The sequence below is a fragment of the Heliangelus exortis genome, chromosome 18 (genome assembly GCF_036169615.1).
Source record: "Heliangelus exortis chromosome 18, bHelExo1.hap1, whole genome shotgun sequence".
Classification (NCBI taxonomy): Eukaryota; Metazoa; Chordata; class Aves; order Apodiformes; family Trochilidae; genus Heliangelus; species Heliangelus exortis.
The window spans coordinates 10331636-10359521 of record NC_092439.1 but is presented as its reverse complement, the minus strand read 5'-3'; the positions used below and the strand labels follow the sequence as shown (position 1 = coordinate 10359521).

General features: G+C 37.6%; 1 protein-coding gene across 1 annotated transcript in view; it reads right to left on the bottom strand.

Annotated features, from left to right (window-relative positions):
* INSC (INSC spindle orientation adaptor protein) overlaps positions 1 to 25774 on the bottom strand; it is a 68727-nt gene extending 42953 nt beyond the window's left edge. The window contains exons 1-2 of the mRNA XM_071761737.1: positions 25627 to 25774; positions 5206 to 5299 (exon numbers count right to left, since the gene is read on the bottom strand). Coding sequence (XP_071617838.1) covers positions 5206 to 5258 — 53 coding nt within the window. The 5' untranslated portion in view covers positions 5259 to 5299; positions 25627 to 25774. The remainder of the gene's footprint in view (positions 1 to 5205; positions 5300 to 25626) is intronic.
* Positions 25775 to 27886: the final 2112 nt, after the last annotated feature.

The following is a 27886-nucleotide window of genomic DNA, read 5'->3' as shown; positions in this document are numbered from 1 at the left end:
GAGTACTGCAGATTGCTTATTCCTTGGAAATAATTTGTTAGTGAGGACTTTTCACTTCACTGATGTTCAGAGCAGCTCTGGTAATCTCAGATGTGAATGAGGAGCAAGGGAGAGCAGAAACCATGCTGACAAAAATTCCACTGCACAAGTGTCAATATCCATCTTCAGAAGGGAGCAGGGGAAAAAAATAACATACCCTGGAGCATAGAACTAGGTGGATTTTATGGGAATGGAAAGAATATTTCAAATTATGACAAGAAGACAGAAAAGATCTTTTCTTTTCCCTCCTTCTTAGTAAGTAGGATGAAACAGCATGTCTATATATTGCTCTTCATTTAGTGAAAGCAGGGTTTGGGTCACTGTCAGTGAATCTCTGGCACAACTGAGCTATCCATGATTCATAAGGGTACACAAGCTCCCCATTCTGCAGTGCATTAAAAAACAGAACAATGATGTTTCCAGAAAAAAATGCATCATTCTGCTATTATTGCACAAAATAAGTCAATTATCCCTTCTTAATTATTTATCTAACATTAATAAACTCTTACTGACCATGAAAGGAACCTGGGAAATAGCTAACAGAAGAAAAAAGTGTAGTGAATACTGTTGTTCTGCAATAGTACAATCTACGTTCAATTAATTAGTCTCTGGCACCAAATATCATTTATTTGAGTACAATATTTTGCATTTAAAAACAATTAAAGGATAAGTGGAACCAGTTTTTTGTCCTGCTATAATGATTTATGATAACTCTGATACCTTATGATTTCCTGAACACAAGAAAGGCTTTCTGCAGAGGTAAAGCAAGTACATTTAAGGTCTCAAATACATTTCTCAGCCAACTGTACTCAGAGCTCCTGCTCATTCAGTGCACTATCTTAGCTTTGAGAAAAAAATGCATACTCTAATAAACAGTACTACAACTTATTTCCCTTCATTTTATCTGCTGACACAAGCTGTTGTGAAATAATCACATTGCACCTGCATATAAAATTAGTTTAACTTTCTATGTTCATATTTCTGGAGAACACTACACAAAAGAGGTTCCCAGAGGAATTCTCTAGGCCATACTAGATAATCTCTGGATAACACCTACTATCAGCAAGGGGACCCTTTGCCTCTTCACCAGTGTGCAGCTCAGTGTACCACTTGCCTACCCTTTGAATAGCTGCCTGATAGCTGCAGCATTCTGAGCTCCAAACCTTCACAGGCACACAGAAAAACTTTGGAGAATAGTGCGAAGGCAAAAATCAGCAGTGTTTTGCTGTCTATTAGCAAAAAGTTGTATTATTATTTCTGACATAAAGACTTCTCTTATATAACCATAATAAATTAATCTGTACCACATTTATCTGCTTGAAGTAGGAAAAGTTGTCCTAACGAGCTGTAGGGATGTCTACAGACCTCTGATGATAATGGGATGTTTTCACTGTTAAAGCTCTTTGAGATATAAAACATAACTAAGCTCACTTCTTGTTACAGATGGCTTGAGAACCTAATCTAGAAATCAATGCTGCTGTACTCCAGCACAAGAATGACTGGGGGTTATAAATAAGTTTGAATAAAGCTATGGTTAATATACCTGCAGAAGCTGTGTATGATTCTTATATTATATGTGTGAAATATTATGCATGTTCTAGCTTATCAGTTTTATCTTTCCTGGTATAGAGTTAATGCCCACATGATAACTTGATGTCAAAGGCATTTCTTTGGAGCATGAAACAGCCCATCAGTGGAGAAGCATATGGAAAGCATTGAAGTGGTCCTCATGTAAGCATACTTTTAGAACATCAGGAATATGTGTCCATGTACAAAAACACATTGAAGGGGTCAGAATCAAATGCTGATTATTAGGAGGAGGAAGTTGCCTTGACACCAAGTATGTACAAAGCTAACAAAAAGAGTGATTATTTCCCTGCGTAGTTTTGGCTTTCTTTGTAATTGCAGAATAGCAGAATTACAGAATTACCTTGGTTGGAGAAGACTTTTAGTATCTAGTCCAACCATTAATCTAACATTGGCAAGACCTTAACTAAGCCATATCCCTAAGTCCTCTGGCTAAATAACTCAAATACCTTCCTGAAAGGTGAGATTCCACCATTGCCATTAGATTGAGAAAATTTCAGTTCAAATGTCACTGTCAAAATGATCATGCAGCACAAAATGGAAAGAGCAGCAATGCAAAAACATACCTTGCAACACACTGGGAGGACAGCAGAGGAGTTAATTATATGTAAAAGATAGACTATAACTCTAAAAGGAACCACTCAAAAATGCCACAAAAGACAGAAGTAGAGAGGTCATACAGAGAAACAAGATTCAATTTTGAGTTTTTTTATTGCTTCCTAATACGGTTTTAAACCACTTTCTGGATACATGAGATCCTGCACAGATTTGCTGAATAAACTGAAATCAAGTTTTCTCTAATTTTGCAATACGAATTGAGTGTATCATACACTTACCCACTTGTGTCATATTAAAAATAAAATAGCTAAATGCTGTCCTAAATTTTAATTGAATAAGAACATCAGACCTGTCTGAACACCTTTTCTATTTCTCACACAAGCACCCACATAGAGTGACATTTAATTTGTAAGCAGAGAGCAGTATAATTTTTTCGATGCTTGAAAATCCACAAAGAGGAGAAATGGCTTAAACTCTTGTCTACCATTATAAAGTTTTATTACTCAAGTTTGAAGCTTCTGTCTGAAACAAGATTCATAACCATGTCATATCCTGTACTTTTCAATTTAATTAGTTTTAAATTACAGATAAGGCAAATTAATTTATCTTTTCTTGCATAATATAAAAAAATTTTTTCATTGCTGTGGCAAAGTAGCTTATTTCCTGCATGATGCATTTCAAATTGAATCTACAAAGTTAATTTCAAAGTGCAATGTCCAAAATCAAACATATGCACAGCTAATACTGAAGAACACTTTTTCGCCCTATAACACTTCCCAAAAGCTTGTTTTCAGCTATCTTGTCATCCATTGAACAGTTTCCATCTACTCTGACACCATTTTCTGTTTCTCCCCTTTTGCTTTTTTTTTTTTTTTTTTTAAACTTTCCTGTTTTGCTCTTGTCTGATCTCCACTCCAAGCCCAGTCCTGTTGCCATTTAAGATAGTGGAAAAATATTTCCATTAATTTGAGTTGGGCAGAATATTATGCTCTTGATGTAGACGTTGATGTTTTCTATATTTCCATTTTACCCCTGGAATAACTTCAGCAATAAAATTTAAACCAGACAAGATACAGAATTCAAGTACCTGATCATAGTGTATACATGAAAATAATTTTTTAAATTTAAAACTAATTAAAATATTACATATCTATAGTCCTTGAGGCATATTGCCCTGAACAGAATAACATATATACACACACACAGACACACACACACACTTTATCACATTCTCTAATACACTGTAAGGAGCAAAAAGAATCAACTGGCACCTCTAATAGTCACATTTCAGCTTAATATTAAACTCCTGTGTGCATCACTCCAAATCCCTCAGGGTTAACACAAGCTCAGAAGTCTGACCGCTTTCAGACGCTGGCAAATTTAATGAGAGTAGAAATGGGGTCAGAGCAGCACATTTCTTAAGATCACTGCACTATTTGTCAAACAAGGAAAAAAGCAAAAAACCATTTACGAAGTTTACATTGTTCTGCTTGCTTTCTTAAATGTGCTCATTACAGGTTACTGAACAACTGATTACAAGATCCTCCCACCATCCCCAGGCAGCAGTGGAACAGATTAAGATGAGGCAATTAAGGGAGAAATTCCCAAGTAATGTGAAATGAATTGATAAATGTTGTATTTAACACAAAATGGTACTAGTATTTCTAGACAGATATCTGAGTAGTGGAGTATGTGCAAGGCTGATCAGCATCTCTTCTAAAATACACTACAGGAAAACAGTATGATGAAGATTGGAATGCAAGTAAAAATGGCTGAGCACTAACGGGTGAATTCTTCAAAAAGGTCTCACTGGTACCAGGGAAAATTTCCAGAGAAGCACAAAACATGGAGTCAAAGCCATAAAACAATGGCTAGAAGAGCTAGCTACAGCATCTAAAGTTGGCAGAATTATTAATTTGATATCACAGTAAGCTTTTCATGCAATACTTGAAGATGCAGTCAAAAAGCACTGCCTATATCTGGCAGAGAAGGTAACCTATCATTCAAATTCTGATACTGTTATTTCGAAGACGTGAGTGTGAAGGCCCTTTCTGAAAAGAATACCAAGTCCTCAACACAAGATATTCATTGGGCAGATAGGAACTACTATTTCTCTAATACACAAAAAGAGAAGAGGTTTTTCTATAGACTCTCACATTTCAAAAATACACATTCTGAAAATAATCACCCAAACCTTCTCTATAATAAAGGCTATGCCAGCACTAGCTTGACCTTTTTTTACAGTGCTTGTGGGCCACATACTATGAAACATGCTACCAACCCTGACGAGAGGGATTCAGATGAAAGATGGTGCTTCATCATTTAATGAAGTTCCCAATTAACAGGAAGCCACAAGCATGAAATACCAACTTTAATGAAAAAAGGTCTAGTGAGGCCAGTTGAACAGATTGTTTAAACTCAATTTGTTCACATTTTTAAATCACTATAAGTTCACAATTATTATAATGTAAAAGCTCAAATTTCCTTCAGGTTAAAAGCCAAATTCTTTTGTTGCTTCTACAGTTCAGCAGAAAATATTTTACAGCATAGCTCTGGGAAGTAATATAGTATGTTTCTGCAGCATGTTATACAGCTGAATGTAAAGATAGAGTAATAAAACTAATAGAATGAAAAGGTGAGAAAAAAATCTTGCATTCTGGCAGACTTGCTCACCCCAAAAACGCATAAAATACAAGTGAAATACAATTAATTTTACTGCCTGTGGGCTAAACTGCTGACCCACATTGTAATGTCCTTAATATAGGAACAGAGATATTTTATCCAAGGATTCAAAGAAAAAAATTAAAAGTCTGTTGAGTTCATATTCCTCGTGAAAGCCACCAAACGATGGCAAATCAATAGTCACTACTCTACTAATATCATCCTTTGGACCCAGTCATCTGGTGTGTATGAAACTCTTTCCCAGAATGACCATATGGATACACAAGTCTGTTTTAATTACCACCATCAAAACTCACACAAACAACCACTCAAGTCTGGATGACAGATTGCACCACTTACCGCTGAACAGGTAAAGGAAGGGAATCCAAGTGGTCCTCACCCTTAAAAGCCATATTTATCCTATTCTTATGTGCACTTCTCCATAGGCTGGAATCTAAAAAGAAAAAACCAGTCATTTAGTAAACCTAAGGAAATTCAAGCCTCTTCAATCCAGGGTTGCATGGCATACTCCTACTGATCTCCAGAGCTAACTCATTAAAAACAATTCCAAAGGGTTCCTTTTCCTCAGACTGCCACACAACTCCAGCAGATAACCAAGGCCATAAAGTACACTTCAGGTACACACAACATAAGTTTGCAAAATCAAGAAGGGTTTGCATGATCCTGAACTTTCTGGACTACTTACACAGGTCAGAGCCAACTGGGTGGAACATTTCTGAGCCAATATCAAGTTACTATTTAGCCTCGTTTATTTTAAATTAATTTGAACTCTAAAGGAAATGGAAATTTTTCTTCCATGTTTTTCCTTTATACCTGGTGACCAAGAGGCAAAACACTGTTGTACTAGAAAGAAGCAAGAGAGAAGGAGATAGACTGACCATTTTCACAAAAAGGAGTGCTGTTTCCCTCTCTCTTAATTAGCCTTATCCTTACATTAAGGCAATAACTACTGCAGATCACTGCATATTCTCAACAAAGCCAGAAAGGATTTATTATACATAAAATGATGCCATTTCCACTCACCCACATAGCCAGAAGAAAACTAGTGCAAAGTATTTGAAGTAAAAGATTAATGTATGACTCAAAAAGAACAGGGCAGTGAATTTGGGGCAGGAGATAGGAACAGTGGGGATATGATGCTTTCATAGATGTGAAGAAAAACCTGGGATCAATGGATCTTGCTTTTGGTGAAAATACTTTACACAGAAAATTAATGTTGTTTGTGTCACCAGCTGAGGCAGAATGTTTCTCATGTAACCACTTGTGAAATTCTCCCATTTTGTTATTGGCTACATTCTGCAAGCTGAGTCAGCCAGCATTTAAGATATTTGCCACTCCAAATTGCTCTTAATTGACACAGAGTGGTGCTCAGCATCTTTTCTAGCAAACTGATTTAATTGCTAATGCATGTCCTTTTTTTTCCCCCAAGATCCCACAAACCTCACCCTGAGTACACAAAAGTATTACAAGCAAACTAGTGCATTCACATGCTCTGGCCACTACTGCCACCAGTGATCATGATCATCCTCTGGTCATCATGTCATCCTCTGGTTCTCCCTAACCCCCAAATTTTCCTGAAATAACAAACTTAGCCTTCTTAGTCCACACACCCAACGGAGTATTTTGGAATATAGGAAAACCTCTTCAGAACATTTTAAAAAACTGAAAATAGGTAGTTCATGTGTTACCAAATTCTCCAATTTAAAATGAGTGCAGATATTTCATAGATTATGCCTGAAAATTCATGTGCTCAAGTATGTGTCCTTCTACCCCTGTGGTACACCAAGACTTGAAAAACAAGGTTAGGTCCTTTAAAATTTTTAGTATATGATACAGAGACTCCAACAGCAACTGGAATCATCAGTTATCTTCATTACTATAAAAAATTTTTGTCTGTCAAAAGACATAAGATTTCCATATACATTTGATCAGATTTACTGGAAATAGTCAATTATCACTACCTTCATTTGAAGATAACATTAATGAAAGATTAATGCATCTGCATTAAGTCTTCATCTCCAAACTGAAGTTTCTTATATATTCTATCACTTAAAGGGCCAACAAAATAGCCTTTTAGCATGCAGAATTACAGACTTAAAGGACACTATCTCTTTCTGCTCAGCATCAAGCACAGGATCAAGCAACAGCTTCCCTGTAACAAGCTAAAGTTACTTCACCACTAGCTCAGCTGGCTAATAATTTCTAAACAGGGCAGCCCACAGATGCTCAGAGATACAGCATAGGTAAACTTGTACCAAAAAAATTATAGTACTTGTACTGGTTATTTTGTTATCAGTCCAAGTGACATTTATGCTGAAATAGTAAAATTGTCATTCTTGGACTTTTAGAAGGCCATTTTTTTTTAATACCTTACATAGGATTTTACATAAAATTTCTGCACTTAAACTTGCATCACTATTGTATTACATTCTGGTAGATTGCAATGTGTGCATATGGAATTAGATGTAGCAAAGGCAGCAATCTCTCCTTGTGCCCTTCATTTTTTTCAGTCATGTCAACACTGAATTAAATGTTAGGATGTTATTTCCTCATGTTTACTAGATAAATGTAGGTAAGCTGACCACAAACCCCATTCCATTGCCAGTGAAGACAGCAAAAAGCTTCTTTCACAGATCAACACAAGAAGAAAAAGCGTAACACCTGAAACAACACCTAAGCATTGCTCACAGAAGTGGTGACAACAAAGGATGTGACCTGTATGGCCAAAAAACCCACATCACCAGAAAGAGGCAACTTGCTTATATAAAAGCACCAAGTCCTGTTGTAGCAACTGACACATAGAACTAAAAAAAGCTTTAAAAAAATGCCAAACTAGCCACTCATAAGTTAAAGGAGGATGAGACTCAGCCCATTTTTACAGCAGGCATGGCAATACTTATGAAACTTGTGCTAATGCCTCATGAGCACACAGGTGCAGCTGGAAACTGCTGTTCTACAACATCAGACACCTCCTGCCTTCAGGGAACTCCCTCTTGCTCAAGTCTGCTTAGCACTGGAGACCAGCTTCCACAGTGCAACATGGCTCTTTAGCATCCTACAAAAAAATGTTATTTCTATTAGGAAAACAAATAGCAGCTTATAAAAGCTCCAAATTTAATGTTTTTCCATCCTTCAATATCTCAGTTTATATTTAACAAGCTAAAAGTTAGGAGGAATTCAACAGTTAAGTATCCTGTTAGAAACATATCCATGTGCAAAAGTAGCATATTAATAACATGTTTAATGTGAAAGAAGTGTGTCTCATTTACTCCCACCACTGATGGCCTTAAAGTAGTTTGCCAGCACAAAATGAAGTCCCAAATAATTAAGCCCTTAATCTCACAGAGTTGAATTCACATTTTTTAACTGCATTCATGTCCACCCTTCTAAAGGCTTAAATCAAAGAGCAAATACATGAACTTTTACCACCATCTCAATGCACTAACATCATAATTTCAACACTAAGAACATTGTTTCTCTTTCTGAAAGACATTAATTCATGCCTCTAGTCTTTGATTATCATCAGAATTAGTAGAGCATGTTAGCAATAAGTAATATGGTCTACCTAAGAATAAGAAGTCATTAGCTGAAAGTCATTTCAGACTAGATATCATTTGATTAATATGAACAGTTCCTGTCTGTAGTTAAGCCAAACAGTGCCTGTCCTTATTTTACAATTCCGGGAGTCTGGAAATCATTAGTTATTATTCTCCTGGTACACAGAATAACTGTTAATGGAATGCCACAAATCAAATTAAGAGCAAAATTCTGACAACATCTATATGATAGGTCAGAAAGTAAATACATACACACAGTCCTTAAGAAATACACTCGGTCCATTGGGAGTTGTCCACACAACCATTTGAGGACTCAGGATCCCCTTGTCATTTTACATTATAACAGGCTTATATAGGCAGGACTTTATATATAGGAAGAGCTAACTCATGATTAAGCTGGGTACCTAAAAATCTAAGAAGCTATAAAATAAGTGTCAAGAAAGAATGAAGAGCCCTTTAAATGATGAATTAAAATAGGTTGTATTCACATCAGATCCCATACACAGATGTGTGTAGCACACTCCTGGAATGCAAAATTAAAACTTATATGTAGTCTGAAATGACTTAGCTAATGACTTCTTATTCTTGGGTAAATCATATTACTTACTGGTAGCATGCAAAATTAAAACTGGAAGGACAGGCAGGAACAGGTGCTGGCTACAACATTCATTCATGCATTCATTCATTGGCTCTTGCAGAACCAATAATCAAAGAGGAAACACTGGAGAGTAGGTCACACCTTACACTTCATGTGCAACAATTCTCTTAGATAATACCCCTTTTATATATATATATGTATACACATGCAACATATATAAATTTATATGATATTATGTATTTTTGTGTAATGTAATATATTACATTCCATTATATTATTTTAAATTTCTATTTTATAATTTCATGATTTTAACTATATAATGTATATTTACAACATTGTAATGTGTGGATGTACACAAAAAGGAGTGTATCTATCTATGCCTAATGCAAGCTAAAGTCTCTGCTGCTTATTTCTTGTTCTGTGTATTTCTCGTCTTAATGTACTTTTCTCCATGACAAAGTATACATATAAAGACAGAGATTAGAAATGGAAGAGATCCCTCATTGTATGCACTACAGTCAGCCTTTTTACCAAGGCATTGATTTTCTTACAATGTTTCTTTAGCAAAATTGTCACTTAAATATTTAATCCCTAGAAAGATGTAGCCCGTGACGATATGAATTCAATTATGCAAACATTTAAAGATGGGGAAAGACATAAAAGATTTCCTTCCCCATTCTTCTCAAAATTATTTTGGGCAAAAAGCCACAGGGCTAAACACTTGGTTGGCGCTTTTTTTAAATCTTAACAGTGAAAGTCTTTAAAATCCCCCCTGTTGGAAGGGGCAAGGGGCACACCTATTTATGTAGATGGCAGTATTATGGGAACAAACTGATTAGTGATCACATTTCTAGCAATTAGCATTTTAGAAGCAGTTTCGATGGAAAAGAATTTGAGGTTCAGGAACTGAATAATGGGTGGCAAGTTAGTGCAGTCCAGAGTTGTATTTTATCTTTTATGTGATGCAGAGTAATCACTGTATAAAAATTTTTATTGGTTCTCATAGCAGTATTAATGCAACTTGCTAACGTAAAATGGTGTGACATGCAGCTCCTCTGTATTTACCCTTCCCTTGCACCAGGACAGACTGCAGACCGTCGTGAGACAGGTTAGTTTTACCCTACTGATGATGGTTTTTTATGTTTTTTTAAAAAATTTTTTAGAAGTGGCACTTAGTGCCCTAGTCTAGCAACAGCAGCGGTGGGTCAAGGGTCGGACTTGATGATCTCTGAGGTCCCTTCCAACCCAGCCAATTCTATGATTCTATGATTCTTCCTCCCCCTCCTTAAGCCAAACAGCCAGTTTGACATGGCCTACACCAACACCAGCCTCAAACACTCACATTCAAGCACCTGGCCACAGCCTCTTGGTTCCAAAGGTATTTCTGAAGAGAAAGACACAGCCAGGCTTTAACCTGTTTGCAGACCCCCTCTTTACTGTGGATCACCCTCATCCATGGCAGCACCCACAATCACCGACGCCAGAGTGAAGCGAGGGCTTTCTCCTCAGAGACGCCGCACTGCCACCAGGCAGATGAGAAACTCCCACTCCCTACCACATTTCTTTTTCTCTTTTATTTTTCTCCATCCCTAAGACTGGATATAAAGCAGAAATTTGGGATATATAAAGCAGAAATTTACCAGCTGTAAATTCAATACCTCACAGGTGTAAGCCTGAGGGCCCCCACACCACCTTGAGGGGAGGCTGAGCTGCCGCCCGCCGGTTGGAACCGGTTCCGGTTGGCTCTGAGGGAAGCAAAAGCCCAAACTGCTCTGCCAGGGCGGTGGGGGCCTTGGGGCTCAGCTGGGGAGGGGTCTGCAGCCACTATGAGGGTGACCACGAGGAAACCACTGCCAGCACCGCCACAGGCCTCCAGGGTCTTGAAAATAAGGGCAGTTGAGGCCAGGCTGGGGGCTCCCTGACCCTTCCCCTGACATCACTACTAGAAGTCAGAGGTTTGTGTTGTTTAGCAATAAATATATTCAACTGAAATTTCTCTGCTGGCCTATACTTCTGATGGGTGTTGTTGTGGCCAAAGTGCAGGACCTGGCCTTTGGCTTTATCGAAACTCATTCAGTTGACCTTGGCCAATCAATCAAGTCTGTCACTATCCCTCTGCAGAGCCTCCCAACCCTCAGGCAGATGATAAAACTCTTCTTAGTGTTATCTACAAATTTACCGAGGCTGCACTCTATCCCCTCATCCAGATCATTGACAAAGATGTTAGACAGGAGTGGCTCCAGTACTGAGCCAGAAACAACACTGGTGACTGGTCCCCAACTGGTTTAACTCCATTGACTCTCTGGGCCTGGCACCCAAACAGTTTTTAACCCAACAAACAGTCAGTTTCTATAGGAGAATGCTGTGGAATGTGTACTAATATCCATTTCAGTTAGACAGGCAGTCTGAAAACATCTTTAGCTACATCAATACTACTCTAAACAAAAAAATTTTTTTTCTTTAAAATCTAACATTTTAACAGCGATGAGCAAAACAATATTAGTAATACAGGTTACAACCCACACTAGCCAAGTCTTTATTGAAATTATGACAAGGCATTACATGGTAAATAGTGGTGGTATTTTCACAATGTTTGCCATCAGTCAACAAATTTTTCATTTTACAGAGTTAATATCCAGTTGCTCTTTTTTGTCATAACTCCAAAAACCTTAAGACCAGCTTTAGACTAATAGAGGTAAACATGCATTTACCTAGAAATTACCCCAAATACAAAGGGCCAAGAATAGTTCTCTCCAGTCATTGAGCAACTTCTCTATTTGAGTTACCAACAAACTTGTTACTTCTATTACTAAATTTTATCATAATTTTTCCTCTACATATTGGGGAAAAGAAAGAAAAGGACATCAAAGACCTATTAAAAAGTTAAAATGGAAGAATATAACTAAAAGGTGTCTAATTATTGCCTGCAAATAAGGTATCTCAACAGGATACAAGATCTGATTTAGCAACAAGCATGCTAGGTGAGCCAGTACACACCAAGGAACAAAAAGCAAGTGATCCCAGCTCTCTGAACTGTGCTTCTCCTCCACTAGACTATCTTCATGCTATTTGCAGTCTCAGCTTTTAAAAGTGTCTTTTCTAGATAAAAAAAGCAAATCACATAGATGAACAGAAGCTTTTTCCTACACGCTCAAAAAAACCCCATATAATCAGTATGTTTATGAAGTTACCTATATACAAAAAACCCAAGAACATTTGCACTACAGCAACATCAGAGTGTTGTTTCTATTTCTTGCTATTTTCATTTAATAACTCCAATTAACACCTCTAGACATCCTGTCAGCAGAACTGTGTTGCCTGGTCATTATAATTCTGCATAAAGGTCAAGTAATAAAGCAGCAGTGGGCTCTCTCTCTTTAATGAGAAACTAGTGCATTTATATTTTTGAACCAGTGCCAAAGAGTATCCAATCATCAGCCATTTTCTTCTCCCTCTGTCCTTCACACAAAACAATGTGAAAGAGCCAAAAAGCTGTAATAAGGATGCAGATAAGGAATCCCCAGCAAGACTAGAGGCAGAGCTGCTGTTAGGATCATTCCCGTATTTGGTGCCTCAGGGACAGGTGTAACATGCCCAGAGCACATCTGGAAAGCCACAGCAAATCTAAAGGCTCAGGAGAACTTTGCAGTCTGTAAGTATTAGATTTAGACCAGAGATCACACTGCATCTTGAGAACAGCTTGGAACAGAAAGTACAAAGACTACTTCAAGTCACTGTGCTACATTCAGTCTTTGTGTCAAGAGCACTCCTGAGCTTCTGGCTGTGAATCTCCAGGACAGGTGAAATAGGGTCAAATGGTATTATCTGATACAATTTTTGTCAGGTTTTGTAGTTACGTTCAGAGTTTGTTTACTTTTGTTTGTTTGTTTTTATTTCCTCCTCTGCCAGGCTGAAGTTTCAGTATGGAAAGGTTGAGGAGGAGAGCACAGGCAGAAAAATAGAGACACAAGGGGAGGAGCACTGTTTGTTAACAAGAGAATTTTGAATATTGATGGATGTATTGATGTTTCACATGAGGAACTATGTTGCATCTGAGAGTTTATACCGGTACTGATTCTGACAAAACAAAACTGGATGCCCTTTTCCAGAAATGTATTCATCAGTGAAAAATTTGCATTGTGAAGGACTGAGTTAAAATGGGAAAGAAAAAGGTCCGGGGTTTGCCACTTATACTCAGTATAAGGACAAAAACATATAGAACAAAGAGGATTTGTGCTAGGCCTTTTATGTTTTTTTTTTCTTTTAAAACCTAGTTCTGCAATATACACCATCAGCTTATAGCAATATCAAGCAACACGTCATAACTCTGTATTACACTTGACCATTCCTACAAATATCAGAGCTCATTAAGGGCCTGAATTTGGAAGACATACAAGTTCTGACCTATTGTCTTCTTTTTCATTGACAGCTAGCAAGTCACTGGAGTCCAGCAACTTTGCATCCATCTGCTGAATGGTCCTCAGCTGACGTTCAGTAATTATGCAAAGGAACTGGCAGGCAGGTTTTAAGTACACAATGAACTACTTCACAGTCTGTTCCAGGAGTGCTGTATTGTTTGTTCTCATGATTTTCTAAAAAGTGATATTTTAAGAGTAAAATTATCATTTAAACAGTAGAAGTTTTATAGCAGAAGAGGGCAAATGTTTTGATAAATATTTCTCATTACTGTCAAGAGCTTTTAATAGCTTGTGACTGCATAAGTAGAGACATATACACCAGAATTAGTTGGAAGTAAAGGTTCCAGTGCCAAGCTTTCTCACTAGCATCCAAATTCAACTAATTCCTAATCACTAGGCTTAGGAGTGATCACATTCCAGACTTCATTTTTCCTCCCCATAGAAGAACACAACTGTGACCTCAGATTTTCTAGCCACAGTTTTGATTTGAGCCTTGCAGTTTTTTATGTCTACACCAAAAAGCTCTCATTAATACTTCACTCAAAGTCAGACAGATACACATTAGATTTGTATGTGGAAAGCAGTCTCCTCACTCCTTTCCAATGCTAGTCCACGCAGCACTAAAGCTTCAGGCACATGAGACTAAGACCAATAAATTTTTAAGAGTGAAAGTTCCCCATAAACTTCCATTCCCAAAAATCAAGTGTTGACCATTTCGTGTGTAAATGTACAAAATCTTAGAGTTCACAGAGTTGATCCATAGCCCTGCAACTTCAGTTTTCAGGCTTGTTTCAGTTGTTACCTGCAGTATGTGAGCTTTGGAAGAGACCACCTCCCATTAGCAAAATGGGATAAACCCCAAACTTCCCCAGAAAGCAAATTTCACTATTAAAATACCAGCATTTTTCCATCTAGCACCTCTACAGAGAGTTTTAAACATCTCCACTTTTCACAATCAGACTCAGAAAACTTTGCTCATCTCCAAATTCCCATAATCTCCCAATATTACCAACTCAAGTGAAATAAATAACTGGTCTCAGCAAGAAAACAGACATACCCCCAACCCCTCATGGTGACAGAGGGCATATTCCCCTTGAAAACATGGCTTTCATTATTTTCAAGGTGCCTAAGCTTAGAGATACCATGAACAACCTAATATTTCCATTAGCTGGATCCAAAGAACTGCTTGTGCCATTTACACTAATATTATACCAGGAAATACTTGAAGGCCAGGAGTATCAAGTAACTTGCTAGGTATTGCCAATGCCTGCCTTCTGATGTGCCAGTGATTTGCCATCCAAGAGGAGGAAGGATGCAAAGCATTCAGGGATACAGCCTACCCCACCAGCACTAGAGACTGCACATATTATTTTCCTTTCCTTGTCCACATACATTATGTGGACAAGAATATGCACAGAGGCTTCAGGAGAATGACCTCAGTGCCCAGGTGAAAGAATAGGATTCCTGAAGCCTAATACTGTCTACATTCATTGCCATGACTTTAATGCCATGCAAGTAACTTGAAATGTGCTTAAATGGGAGCAGCTTTGGTACCTACTGTCAATACAGACCTCAGTGAAAAACTGTCCCCAAAAGCAGAACCAATATTTTCACAGCCATCCCAAAAACTGAATTTTTTTTATTTAAAGATGGAGAGCTATGACCAGAAACATGTACATGCAAGGAAAAAAGGTGACTTTCATAAATTGAAAGAAAAAATTTAAATTACTGCAGTGGTAAATGTAAATCAATTCTGATACCCAGCCACCTAATTGTCCATTAAGATATCAAAAAACAGATTCTTCTTTTAATTTAATAGTCCTCTAAAAGAGAACCCAAGAAAATGCTAAGCATTACTCATGGTGGAACTACAGGACAGAGCTTTCGACTCATGACTCATCCAATAAAAGTGAAAGCAGTTCATAAGCAGATGCTGAAAAGTTTCAAAGCCCAAGATAAATTTACCTTTTTACAAAAAAACACATTTCAGGAAGAAGGGAAAAAAAAAACCCTACCTCAGTTACAGGAAACAGAGCAGCGGTTACAGCTAGGGAATGAAAATAAGAAAATTGCCCTGCTTTCCACAAGGTTTGGCTCCAGCTTCTTCCCAGCTACACAGAAAGGTATTTAACTTCTCCATATTCTCAACTAACACTGTATCAAATTATCCTACTCTTTTCAAGTAAGATACTTGAAAAGGATGTCTTTTTCAATAACAGAATACATTTGCAATAATGTTATTGGAGAACAAGAATTTTTGTTTACTTACAGTTTTGAACTTCAAGTTGATTCTAAAATATCTGCCCAAATATAATTCCAAGAATTGAAGAGTTCATAGATGTGACTGTGGAACACACAGTACACAAGAAAAGGTTGAGTGGTTGACTACTGACAAGAGATGATTAAGAGGGGAATTCAGTGGGGAATAAACATGGAAAAATAGGTCAGAACTTTAACATCTAGAATCCCTAAAAGACTGGAATTAAAGAGAGAAAAGTCAAAACTCAGAAAGGCAATGATTTTTCATAAAACACGTGCCACTTTTTCTCAGTGCCAGTGTGACTCAGAAGATGGTATCACAATCACTGAATGGTTGAGTTTGAAAGGGGTCTCAGTAAACTTCAAATAGGTACCTTATGAGTAATGCAAACTACCCAAGTTACAATCAACTTTAAAAGTCCAGTCTCTGACATCAAGGCAGTTACTACCTGTATTGCATTCCCCTCTTAGGAAGTCCTTGAAAGATTGGCTTCTGATTTTAACTGAAGATCAACCTTTTCCAGACTAACAGGGAACTGAATAGGAGAACCAGATGGAGCCAGAAGGATTCAATGAGGACAGACCTGAAATACCCAACATCCCTGCCATTGCTGTAATAAGCCAAAAATATATTGTACATTTAAGAGTTAAGATTGACTGGGACATTTCTAATATTACATTTACAAAATACCAACTTCTGAAAATAATTATCAGGTCATATCCCATAAAAGTCAAGAAAAGTTATTTCGTGACCTGCTCATCTTACTTGTTTACAGAATAGAGCCAGTATTCAGCACAAGTAACCACCTGCAAGCAAGAAGGCTGCAATCAGTAAGGAAGGGAGGTAATTAAAATGAGGGAAATCCAAAACGTGGCTATACCTACCAATCATGTCATCCAAATTGTACTATTTTATTCATTAAAAATAAAGCTTTGAAACAAAGAAGCCATATTTTATGCAAGTTCTTGATTACCTTTCTGCCGAGGGAGCATGTAATTTACAAGAAAGAGGACTTAAAGCTTTAAGTGCCTCTGACTTAATTCAGCATGCTGTATTGATGGTCCCATTTAGATGATTCCATTTTGGGCCCCTCCAGCGCATTAAAGGCATGACTTACTCACATCCATTTGGCTAATGATCCCCTACTGCTCTAAAGTAAATGACAGCTATTTACAGTAAATTATTCAATTAGATAGAGGGAAGTGCAGTATTCATTTTATATTGTTTGACAAGGGAAAACAGAAGTGTGCAAGAAGGCAGGAGGGGCATTTTAATCTTTCAGAATCAATTGTTTAATCCACAGCAAGAGAATAAATATACTCCACAATACTTGTCAGCATCAGATTTTTATTGTAAACATTCTAAGAGAGACTGAAGTGCTGCAACTCCAGATAATATAATTTTGCCCACTACGAAGTCATCAAAACCATCATCTTATAGAACTGCTTTATTTTAAGCAATTTCAAGTAGCACACAGACTTTATATTTTGACCTCATGCTAGCATGAGACCAAATTTCCACAAAAAGAAAAAACAAAACTAGGCATGAGCAATTCTGAATCCCAATTATGTGTAATGGGATTTATGCTAAGTGCCTATGTCACTTTCAGAAAGAGGACAGAATCTCCTGAGATATTTGGATAGTGGGATATTTTTAATTCATGAAATCCCAAGAAAGGAACGCTCAGCTGCTCTGGAAAATTAAGAAAGGCACTGAGAAAAATAATCAAATAAAGGACAGGCTAGAAAAGTGCAGGTTGGAACTCAAACACAGCCTAGAAGGGACATTGAACATACTTCAAAAACAGTCTTAGATTTGTAGACCTTTCCATACATTCTCCTATTCTTTCCCAGGCACTGGAAGGTGTGCTTCCACATATGAACACACATGTTGCAATGTCCACTGCATACATGCTGCTGTGGCAACCACACCTGGGAAAAAGCTGAAACCAGAACTTTGGTAACCCTTCAAATCCCTACACCCCATGAAAGAGTAGCAGGTAGTGTGGGTATGAACACCAAGATGCAGATAAGGCTCCTAATGCATCCTGAGCCTGCCAGTGACCACACTTTCCACAGTTTTCTGTGTCCCCCTTGATTCTGGAGAATTTCTCTCTTCTGCAAGCCCAAAGTGCCTCAGAACAAGTGTGGAGCACCCCAAATAGAAGAAGGATTTCCACTGGCTAACCTGCCAATGCATTTAATTTTCTGTGGGCAGAGGGCCAGGTTCAGGAAGCACAGCTCCTGGTAGGTTTAATGGGAGCTGCACTTTCCTGTGCCAGCAAGTGAAGTTTGCCTAGGGAGGGAGGGGGGAACTGCAAGCAACACACTACAGAAAATACAAATGTAGCCAGTGTCTGCATTCAAAGGATAAATAATGGACTACTCATTTATTTTCTGTTTCAGTTCTTCTAAAGCTGCTGGCACAATGAAACCACTCCTACTCCTATGTATTCACTCCTATGAGCAAGGATTCCAGGCTGGCTGCTTCCTGTGACTAACTTAGTCAAAAGACCAGCTTACCACAACTAGACTATTATGAATTTAACTCTCATTTGGTTATATAGATATATGTATTATACACACACACACAAAAATATAAATACACCCAAAAGCATGGGTAAGGGTGTTCAGAATACCTCCCACACACATGACTCCTTAATTCCTAAAGACAGTCTGCTTTTCAATGGCTCTGGAGCCTATCTTCTGCAATTCAATATTTATTGCTTATTTTACTAGCTACCTTCCCCCTCTTATGAAAAAAAAGAAAACAAAACAACTTAATTTCTAGCTTTACCAGAACCAAACTTGTCAATCCTAGTTCAGAATCGTGATGGCTCTAAGCTATGGATGCTATGCCAATTCTCACTAGACAACTGTTAGTCCATTGTTATTTCCAAAATCCAAAAAATGCCCTCCCTTTGAAATACCTCTTAGAGGCAATAGCAATACAAATAATAGAAATAACAATTCTAGACCTTGGTAAGCAATGCTGTGGTCTTTCAGTCCCTAGTGGCTATCTCTGCTTGAGCTATACCTCCTCATATAACGTTTTCCTTGTCTGCCCTCCTGCTATCAGAATAAACATACTTAGATCTGCTGATATTCCCTCTGGTGCACAAGGAAGCAGCTTGACTCACATTCTTTAAACATGCAATGCTCTCCTGAAACATTCCACAGCCAATATCCACTGAAAAACTACCTGCCTGAAAGGCACTGAGTTAAACCAGATTGCAAGTCAATCCTTCACCCAGTGAGATGAACAGTGAAAACACTTAGCATGGCATTTGAAATCATAGGAAGCCCAAACTATAAAAGAGCTGTCACAGCAGAGGAAAGAGGGAATGTAAATTTGGATCCATGTTTTTAATAACTTAATTCATTTTAAAAGATTTCCCTACCCCAAACAATTAACACTTATGTTTTTCTAGTTGTGAAATCCTTGAGATGGCCCAACAGGAAATTTTAGAATAACTGAGACATTCAGTATACATTGCCAGTAATGCTTCTACACATCATGGCTTCATAGAACAGTATTAAAAATTAAATACTGAGGGTACAAAATATTATACTTATTTCTAAATGGTACATAGTATCAAAGAGACACTGAAGTGAAGAAGGCAGGAGGAGTCAATGTTGCACTTCAGTTTTCCCCTAAGCTCTTCACAAAGAAATCCTCCCTTGGGCCACTCACACCAGAAGTGACAGCACAGCCAGGTTGGCCCAAGAATATGGTTAATTCTGTTGCCAAGATAATGTAAGCAATTGCTGAAAGGAATGACTTGGCCTAGGATGAGTCACTTGACATCATCTCCTTCAGATGGTACAGACAGGAATGCTGACGTCCAGGCACTCAGCTCTATTTACTACCAATCACTGCTGTCCCAGGAAAGAGCCCTACTCCCATTGGGCACAAGTTTCTCCAAAATAAGGATATTAACTGTTCCAAATGGACTCAGTTTACAAGTAGTATTTACAAAGCACCCAAACATCCCTCACTGACTGCAGACCCCTGTAAAATGATACTAAAATACAATACAATTTACCTACATCTTATGCAGGTGCACTGCATTTTCATTCATATTACAATTAACAGACAGCAATGGTCAGGTGCACACACGAGCTAGAAAATTATATGATGATTAGTTAGCCCAGCCCAGATAACATAAAATAAACCTTTTTTCAGTATTATTTTGAGACAATTTTTTGCGCCTTTTGTGCCCTTTACATTTTTTTTCTAGCTATGGTAATACTTAAAAGAACAGGCAGCATTTCCATATGAGATATACAGTATGGAACATTATAATGTATAATGGCCCCTCTCCCTAAATTCAGAATTAATGCATGTTTAGATTTTTTTAAAAGTAAGCATAGAGTATTTTTAATAGAACCAAGCACAAGGTTGAATGATTCCCTGAGGCTTTCCAGGTCTCCCAGGTTCAGCAGCTGGTTTATATGTCTCTGTAGAACAGGAAGTGCAGCAATTTTTTTTTTTTTTTTTTTTTTTCCATTTTCTTTCTCAGCAGCTAGAGGTCATCTTCTCACAAGACCTATGAAGACTCTCCTAAGTGATGTGTTTAGGAGCTAGAAACAGTCAAAAAGGAGCAAGAGCACTCAAATGTGCAAAGGATGTAAGAAAAATCTGCTTTAGGGAGGCATTTGCATTGAAGACTCTGACCTGGTCTGAAAAATAAGCAAAGACAATGAATGCACCATGAAAAAGTGTGATCACATCCTGTGCTTCTAGCTGAGCACATCAGTCTATGTTGGAGACAGCAAGTCTCTGGCATGGGGCAGTGCTTCAGCAATGAAGAGAACACATTTCAGGCAGAGCATACTGTGCCATATTTTACTCATGCGTCCTTTGACCAGAAAATCCATGTTGGCTACGTTTTTCTTTTGTAAATCAGCATGATAATTTGGCTTTTTTAAAAATTCCTTTTGCTTTTCCTTCATTTAACGATTTTTCCAGAAGTGCTTAAAATCAAGGACATTTTGAGAAGTAAATTACAGTCTGGCACATGAAGACTCAAATTCCTATAAATATCCCATTTTCTGGAATTCTAATCAGCTTCTTCTTTTTAGATCATCCTTATTAGATGCCACTCTCCAGCACTTTTGTATCTACTGAAGATTCATTTGTGCTTTTTCCTTTAAAGGAAAGCTGATGATTGACTGACTTTGTAACTCACATCAGAGTGCATGTCCCGCAAGAGAAAAAAATAAAGTGGATATAAAGGTACCAAAGTTTATACCTTATAAGGTAGAAGAATACCAGAATTTCGAAGGCAAATCTTTCTCTACTTGGGACACAATTGTAAAACTCACTGACTATACAGGAGTCTGACAGTGCTTCACAGCACACCCATGTTCTAATGTTTCTAGAGAAATCCAGCTCCAACTTTTTATCTGTCTGATACTTATGAATGATCCACATTTTCTCAGGATGAGAACTAACACCAAGTTTATATTAAATTGTTACTATAACTTAGGGCTAGCAGGAATGTCTCTTTCCTGGCTAGCTTGGGCACTTTGAGAAAGCAAGAAGGATGGAGCCCTTTGTAATAACTCTTCAGTCTCCTGGGTTTTGTCTCTCATTTGGCTTCCAGCAATTGCTCCTTTGACCTCTTCCAGCTGTCAGACCCCTCATGAGTGCTTCAATGGGACCAGCAAGAGAAGCATCCAGCTGGTGTCTGCCCAGACACCACACAGCAGTGTCAGGGAGCTGAGCTGGTCACAGTTGAAGCCAGCACTGGGAGTTCTGTCCCATTAATGAAGCAGAATTGCCAAAGCATGCACCCACCTCTTCATTTATGAGCCCATGAAAATATGAAATCAAAACAGATTCTTTTGTTCAGTGTCATGTTCCTACAAGCATCTTATATAAAAGGAAGAGGGGGAAAAGCTACTACACAGCACACAAAGTAATCTTACTTCAGCTGTGCTTTGGCAAAAAGCCTAGGCAGCAGCAAGAGTTTTTCCTTTTAGCTAGCATACAGATCCCATTGCCCATTTTCCAGGGCCCACAGCTGTATATTTAACTATAGTTTTGATGTCAGCATTTATAGTTTTCATATGGTTACAATTTCTAAGGAAACCACTTCCTCAGAGACACAATTAGTATATTTTCTTATTTTCATGTATTGGCATGATTTGGCAGAATATTTGCAAAGGATGTGAGAGGAAGAAGGAGAAACCACAAGCGATAGAAATCAGACCTAGAAAATCAAAGGTGTGTTTCTTAAGACACAATAGATCAAATACACAAAAATTATAATCAATGTTTCAAGCTTTGCACCTTTTTTAGTACAGCTATTGGAACTGTTCAGATCTTTTCTGGTGGGATTTCATGTAAATGAGAAAGCATTGTCCATAGACAGACTAAAGCAGCCTGATCACCATCTGGCTATTTGCCTAGGTGCAAGTAGTATTTTAATACTAGCAGTAATTTGCAGATCTTGAAGAAAATCTCTACAATAATCAGATCAGATTCAAGGAATGAGAAAAATTTTCGATTTTCTAAATACTTTGAGTCAAATCAATGGCTTCCAAGATAACATAAAGCACATATCTGATACATGCAATGGAAAATATCTTTTCTGAAGCAAAATGTAATGCTGTAATAGAGATTCATTAGGAACACAGCCTACAGTGAATCAACAAGTTCTCTTTTACTGGAGGACAGCATGGATGCCAAAAAGAGATGGCAATCATGGAGCAGTGCCAGCTGAAAATATGGCTCACTCCCTTTACCAGAGAGATAGAATCTAAAGATGACCATGCTATGGCACATGGGATTTCCAGGTATTGCACTTCCTCTCAAATTTTTATACGTTGTCCTGAAGTGGTGAACTAGAATTCAGCATGTGCCATTCAATGAACCATCCCTGGGGAAATAAAAGTGAAACCTCAAGGTTTCACTTTCCTACACAGAAAGCTCAGCTGTAAATGTCATGATTCCTTTCTTCTGCACATCAGTCAAAACTTACAGCACAGGGCCAGTATGTGGAAACAAAAAAGATGCTTTTCTATAGAATTAGAGTATAGGTTGAAATTTTATAATTTTTATAATTTCTTTGGGATACACAATTTAAATTTTGTAAATATGAAGAACTTACCGGCATTGAGCCAGTTTAAAAATAATTGTCACTCTTAACTAGGGTTTATGAAGAATAATTTTTAAATCAAAATAACTTTGGAGATGTCACATAAAGCAGACAAATATTTAACTGCTCTAAAAGCTTTGCAACTTTACCCACAATTTTTAGAAACTATTTACTGTGAGCTTTGTGCTCACATGAATCATCCAACTAATAAATCAGTTAACATTTCATGATTAGTAAAACACCATATTAATTACTACTATCATTAAAACAGTCTAACATAAGGAAAAGTAAGAACAAATATCCTTATCACTGTGAAGGAAGGAAATGTTCATTTCCAGGAAAAGACTGGTATTCACCTCATCTTTTAAGTTACAAGGATGTTTAAATCCATGAAATTTAAAAGTAGTCAGACTCAAAGTTAATAAAAAGAAATCCTTACATTTAAAAGGCTAACTGTGCCTTTGGATTATGCAATACTAAAACGCTCACATTAAGGGTTAGAAGTAGTTTTCAAAATTATAAATCATGAACAACGAAGAATCTGTCATACTAATGGAATATAGATGTAAAGTTCAATTTGTTTTTCACAGCTTCACAGCACATCTTAGTACTTAGATGTGGCATTTACTTTTCTGTCTTTTAATCCATTCTAACAAACAAGCAGACATTTATCCTACAAACTAGTTCTCCAAACTAGCTCTAGGACTTTTGAGTACATTTCTGTCTGCTGCAGGTTTGCAGAGCAGAGAGCAGAGTAGTAAACATTTTATCCTTGCATGGACACATTGCATCCCTACACTGCATTGAGCACAGACACTATTCTCTTCCCAGAAGAAAAAAAATCTACATATTGCCCCAGAGTTGACTATATTTCCACATGGTCCCTCTTCAGTAAGCTGTACAAAGATGAATTAGCAGAGCCAAGGTCAAAAAATTGCTCCAAGAGGCATTTACTATGATTCTGTTAATAAGCTCACCAGGAAGGAGATGGATGTCACGTGGATCTTATTTTACAGCTCCTGTGAACACTAGGCTACCTACTAGTTTGGACTAGTGAGAGCAGATAATACTAAACCAAAGTCTTGGCCAATGTTTGACACAGCACTGAAAATAGATTCAGTTCCTTTCACTTCAATTGGAGCAAGGAACGAAAACTGAGATCATGCTTCATTACCAAAATGGAATTTTTAGAAGAGAAATGAAGGGGCTAATTCAGCCCTTTTGAAAAATCTATGCGGCCTCAAAATAATAGTCAGGTCTGTGATGTGATTAAGGCAACAAGTACCACATATTGGGATATGACCTATTTGGCATGCTTTTGAAATTACAAGTTTATATCCATTCAGCTGGAGGAGCAGCAGTAAAGATACTCATTTCCAATGTTAAAAAGATATTTTTTAATTAAGTAAATTTCTTTCTGAAATCATATCCTCTTTTGTTTCTTCCTTGGTCCTGTCTTCAGTACTGGAAACTGCTGAAGTCCATTTATCACATACTGACCCAGCTGGGAAGACCAGTCCCTAAAGCTGGAACAAGACCCCTCTGTTTGAATGGTTTCCCTCTGCACTGAAAAATTGCTGCATTCTCCCTTCTGGCAGGCAAAAAGGAGACCCTAAATTTATGTACAAAAATCTGTTTTAAAAGAAGAGCAGGAAACCTGCAAGCTACAACAATGCAGATTGGGCAAGTACAGTCCAGCTCCTGATATCCAAATTGTGACAGCTCTCTCAGCCCTGGTTCAGCTTTTTCAGCCAGGCAGAACATATGCTGAAAAGTCATTTGATGGTAACTCAACTAATTTATTATAACAAACACCTTCTATAAAATTCATTGCATACAGTACTTTCCAACCAGCCTCATAATTCCTGTCTCAATAATATATAATAAAAGCATGAAGAAACTCTACAAAAGAGAAAGGTATCAGAATAGACACAGAGTGGCATGAAATGCAATCATGAAACATAAGGAGAATTAAGCTCAATAGCACTTGTTTTCTGGTATAACTAATACATCATTTATGATTCTTTGCTGTTAGCTACAAGTTCTTACCTGACTGCATTTTGTTCCACAGGTAAAGCTTAAGCTCCTCTGTTAGGTGTACTTTATCTTTGGCTCCATGCTAAGTCTAAACACAGCTCTCAAAATCACCTCTTTTTTGCAGAGCAGAATACAAATAATTTCCTCTCTGCAATGACTTACTCAACAAGATTGGAATTTTCTATGGACCAAATCTCTGGAAAGGGAGTACTTTTGATTGGTATTAGTTTTGTGGTTTGTCATTTTTTTCTTCACGGTCTTTAAATAAGTTTCATATCTAATAGCAAAAGAATCTAGAATCTTAAATATTATTTAAAAAGTAAAATTTTTCAAGTAAAAAAAGTAGCAAGAACAACCAAAAGGTCATAAAATTTTAGGAAAAGCTGCAAATCCAAATAAAAATTCTTGCCTTAACTCACACTGCTTAATGTGAGAAGAAATCCAGGCTTTCATTCCTGCCAGGATCACAGTCCAGCAAAGTACTTAAGGGTGTTTGTAGGAACCAAAATGAAAAACCTCACATGTTTAAAACCTGACACCTGCTTAAGTGCTTTGCTACATTAGGGCCAGCAACCTCAGCACTTCTCAGCTAAGCTGCTTGTGAATCTTCACTGAAATTAGTGTCCTTTAGCACTTTATAAGCTTCGCAATTCAGAAATTAAAGATAAATCTGGTACAGAAACTTTCAATAATAATGATACTGAAAAGAACATGCCACTCATGCAATTGCTTAGATTCAAACTTTTTTTAATACATCGTAGGAAAAGGCTGCACAGCACACCTACCTTAAGTGCTATTTGGAGGCAGTTGCTCCTGGCAGTTCATTTAGAAGTGGCACACAGAAAAGTGTGTGTTTCTACTTAAAGCACCGATCCTGTTCTGTGCCTGGTTCTCCTGCAGCCCAGTAGGTCACTTACATCCCGATTCAGCAAAATGCACATCTGGACAGGAAGAAATAGAGCATATGATTAAGGCCAATTTATTAAGATTTGAGTATGTTCTTTGTCAAATAAAGAAAGTTTCTGCTTTACTGGACTAAAGGCTTACATTATTTTCTATCAAAAACAATTGTACAGGCTGAGGCTTTTTCTTCTTTCACTGGTCTTTCTGTCCTGCCTATTTAGTTGATAACCTGAAATGAAAGTTATTGTAACAGAAATGAAACTTACTTGGGTTGTCCCTCCATACTCAGAAGAGTGGAATGGGCTTGATTTTTGTTTTGTTATTTGTTTGTTGTGGGCTTGGGGTTTTGGTTTTTTTTGAGTGGTTGGTTTGTTTGTTGAGAGGGGAGCATATATAAAGAAGTCAGGAACAAAACTACAGCATCTCAAACTTTTGGGTTCACCTCAAGCTATAAGAAGGGAATAACTGCAGTGTAATATCTAGTAATGCACTGCTGCTTCCCCTGAGTTGCCTCAGTACAGTTGTACTTCTAACATGATGTCACTTGGACACAAGCTGGTTGTCCAGACCTCAAATCACTCTAGGCTAGAAACAATCACATTACTTTCAATTTCTTGCTTTAGCTATTCTTTCACCTTCCAGCACCCTCAAAAAAATCTAGCTCCTAGTTGCCAGATTTGATATACAGGACACACTCAGAAGCCTATATTTTCTGAACTGGATAGAAACTCATCAAGTTCAAAAATTTAATAGCTCAGAGAAAAATTTTTAGTCTATTTTATCCTCCAGCATATGAACATAACTCTCAGTTAAATACCATTAGAGTAAATTGAAATAGAATAAAATAAATCAGGTTAGCATAAGAGTATGACTGTGATGCTGGCTCACTGAGAGACACCACAGGACTAAGTTCCCCGTGTACAAGGCAGGAATTCACTGTGCACAGAACACTTGGGAAATCCTTCCATTAGCTTGGGATGCTTCAACATACAGTAAGTCTTTAACACATGAAACATCCCAGTACTGCTGGTCACATGCCATGTATCAATAATGCTGGAAATCTGAGTGTCTCTACAGTAGCTTTGGCACCTTGGAATCCTTATTGCAGCAATACAGTCACAGTACTTTAAATGCAGTAGCCAAATACTTCCTGGGAGCTTCAAACTTATTGCAAGTGCACAGAAAAATATGAGTACACTTATTTGGCCATAAAATCCCAGATGGACATGTATTAATCTCACATATCTACCCAACAGGAAATGTCTTCCTTCAAACCTCTAGAAAGCTCAGATGTTTCAGATGAGGGACAGCATTCCCAATAACATTGCAATACTCATCCCATGCTCACATCCCAAAGGAGTAATAAGGGCTATCCAGAGTAAATATAATGGTCCATTATTATGAACCTTATTTATCAAGTGAACCTACTGACTTCTTGTCAGCACAAGCACTTCTTTCCATCACCAAAGGTCTGTAAGATCAGAGAATTATTTCAATACTGCAACATTAAAAAAACCAACATACTTTACATTTGGTCTAATCATATTATTGCCTACAATTTCCAGTGGCGCTTTGAAGTCTGGACTTTACTCTTTGGCAACAGCACTGTAATAAACTACAGTTACAAACAGGGAGGCCTAACGTTCTCATAGCAGTATCTTAAACTTTCTTTTAGAAGTACATTTTTTTCATGCTACAAACAAGGACCGTAATGTACAATATTGGTATGAATTAATTCTGACAGAGTCCTGTCTACAGAGCTGACTTACACTGAAGTTTATTGCTAAGATGCACCACATTTGTTCATTTTATTGGAGACAAATCATAAACATGTTGAAAGTTCTCTAATTGTTTGCTTGTATTTTAATGTATTTGCAAAGTGATTTTGAGTCATTTGGACAGTATTTGTGGGCAATATTACAAAATAATGCTCACAGTCCAAGGAGGGGCTGCACACAGCTTCTGTGGTCAGAGCCACATACAGCTCCTTTTTATTTCAAAGGAGTAAAAGAATGGGCAAAGCTACTTCTTAGGCTAAAGATAATTCCTGCTATTGCTTAGCAGACTTCATACCAGAGAGGAGGCAGAGGGGTCTTTGCTCATTCCATGCATGCTATGCACTTGTACTGAATGGCTGATTTT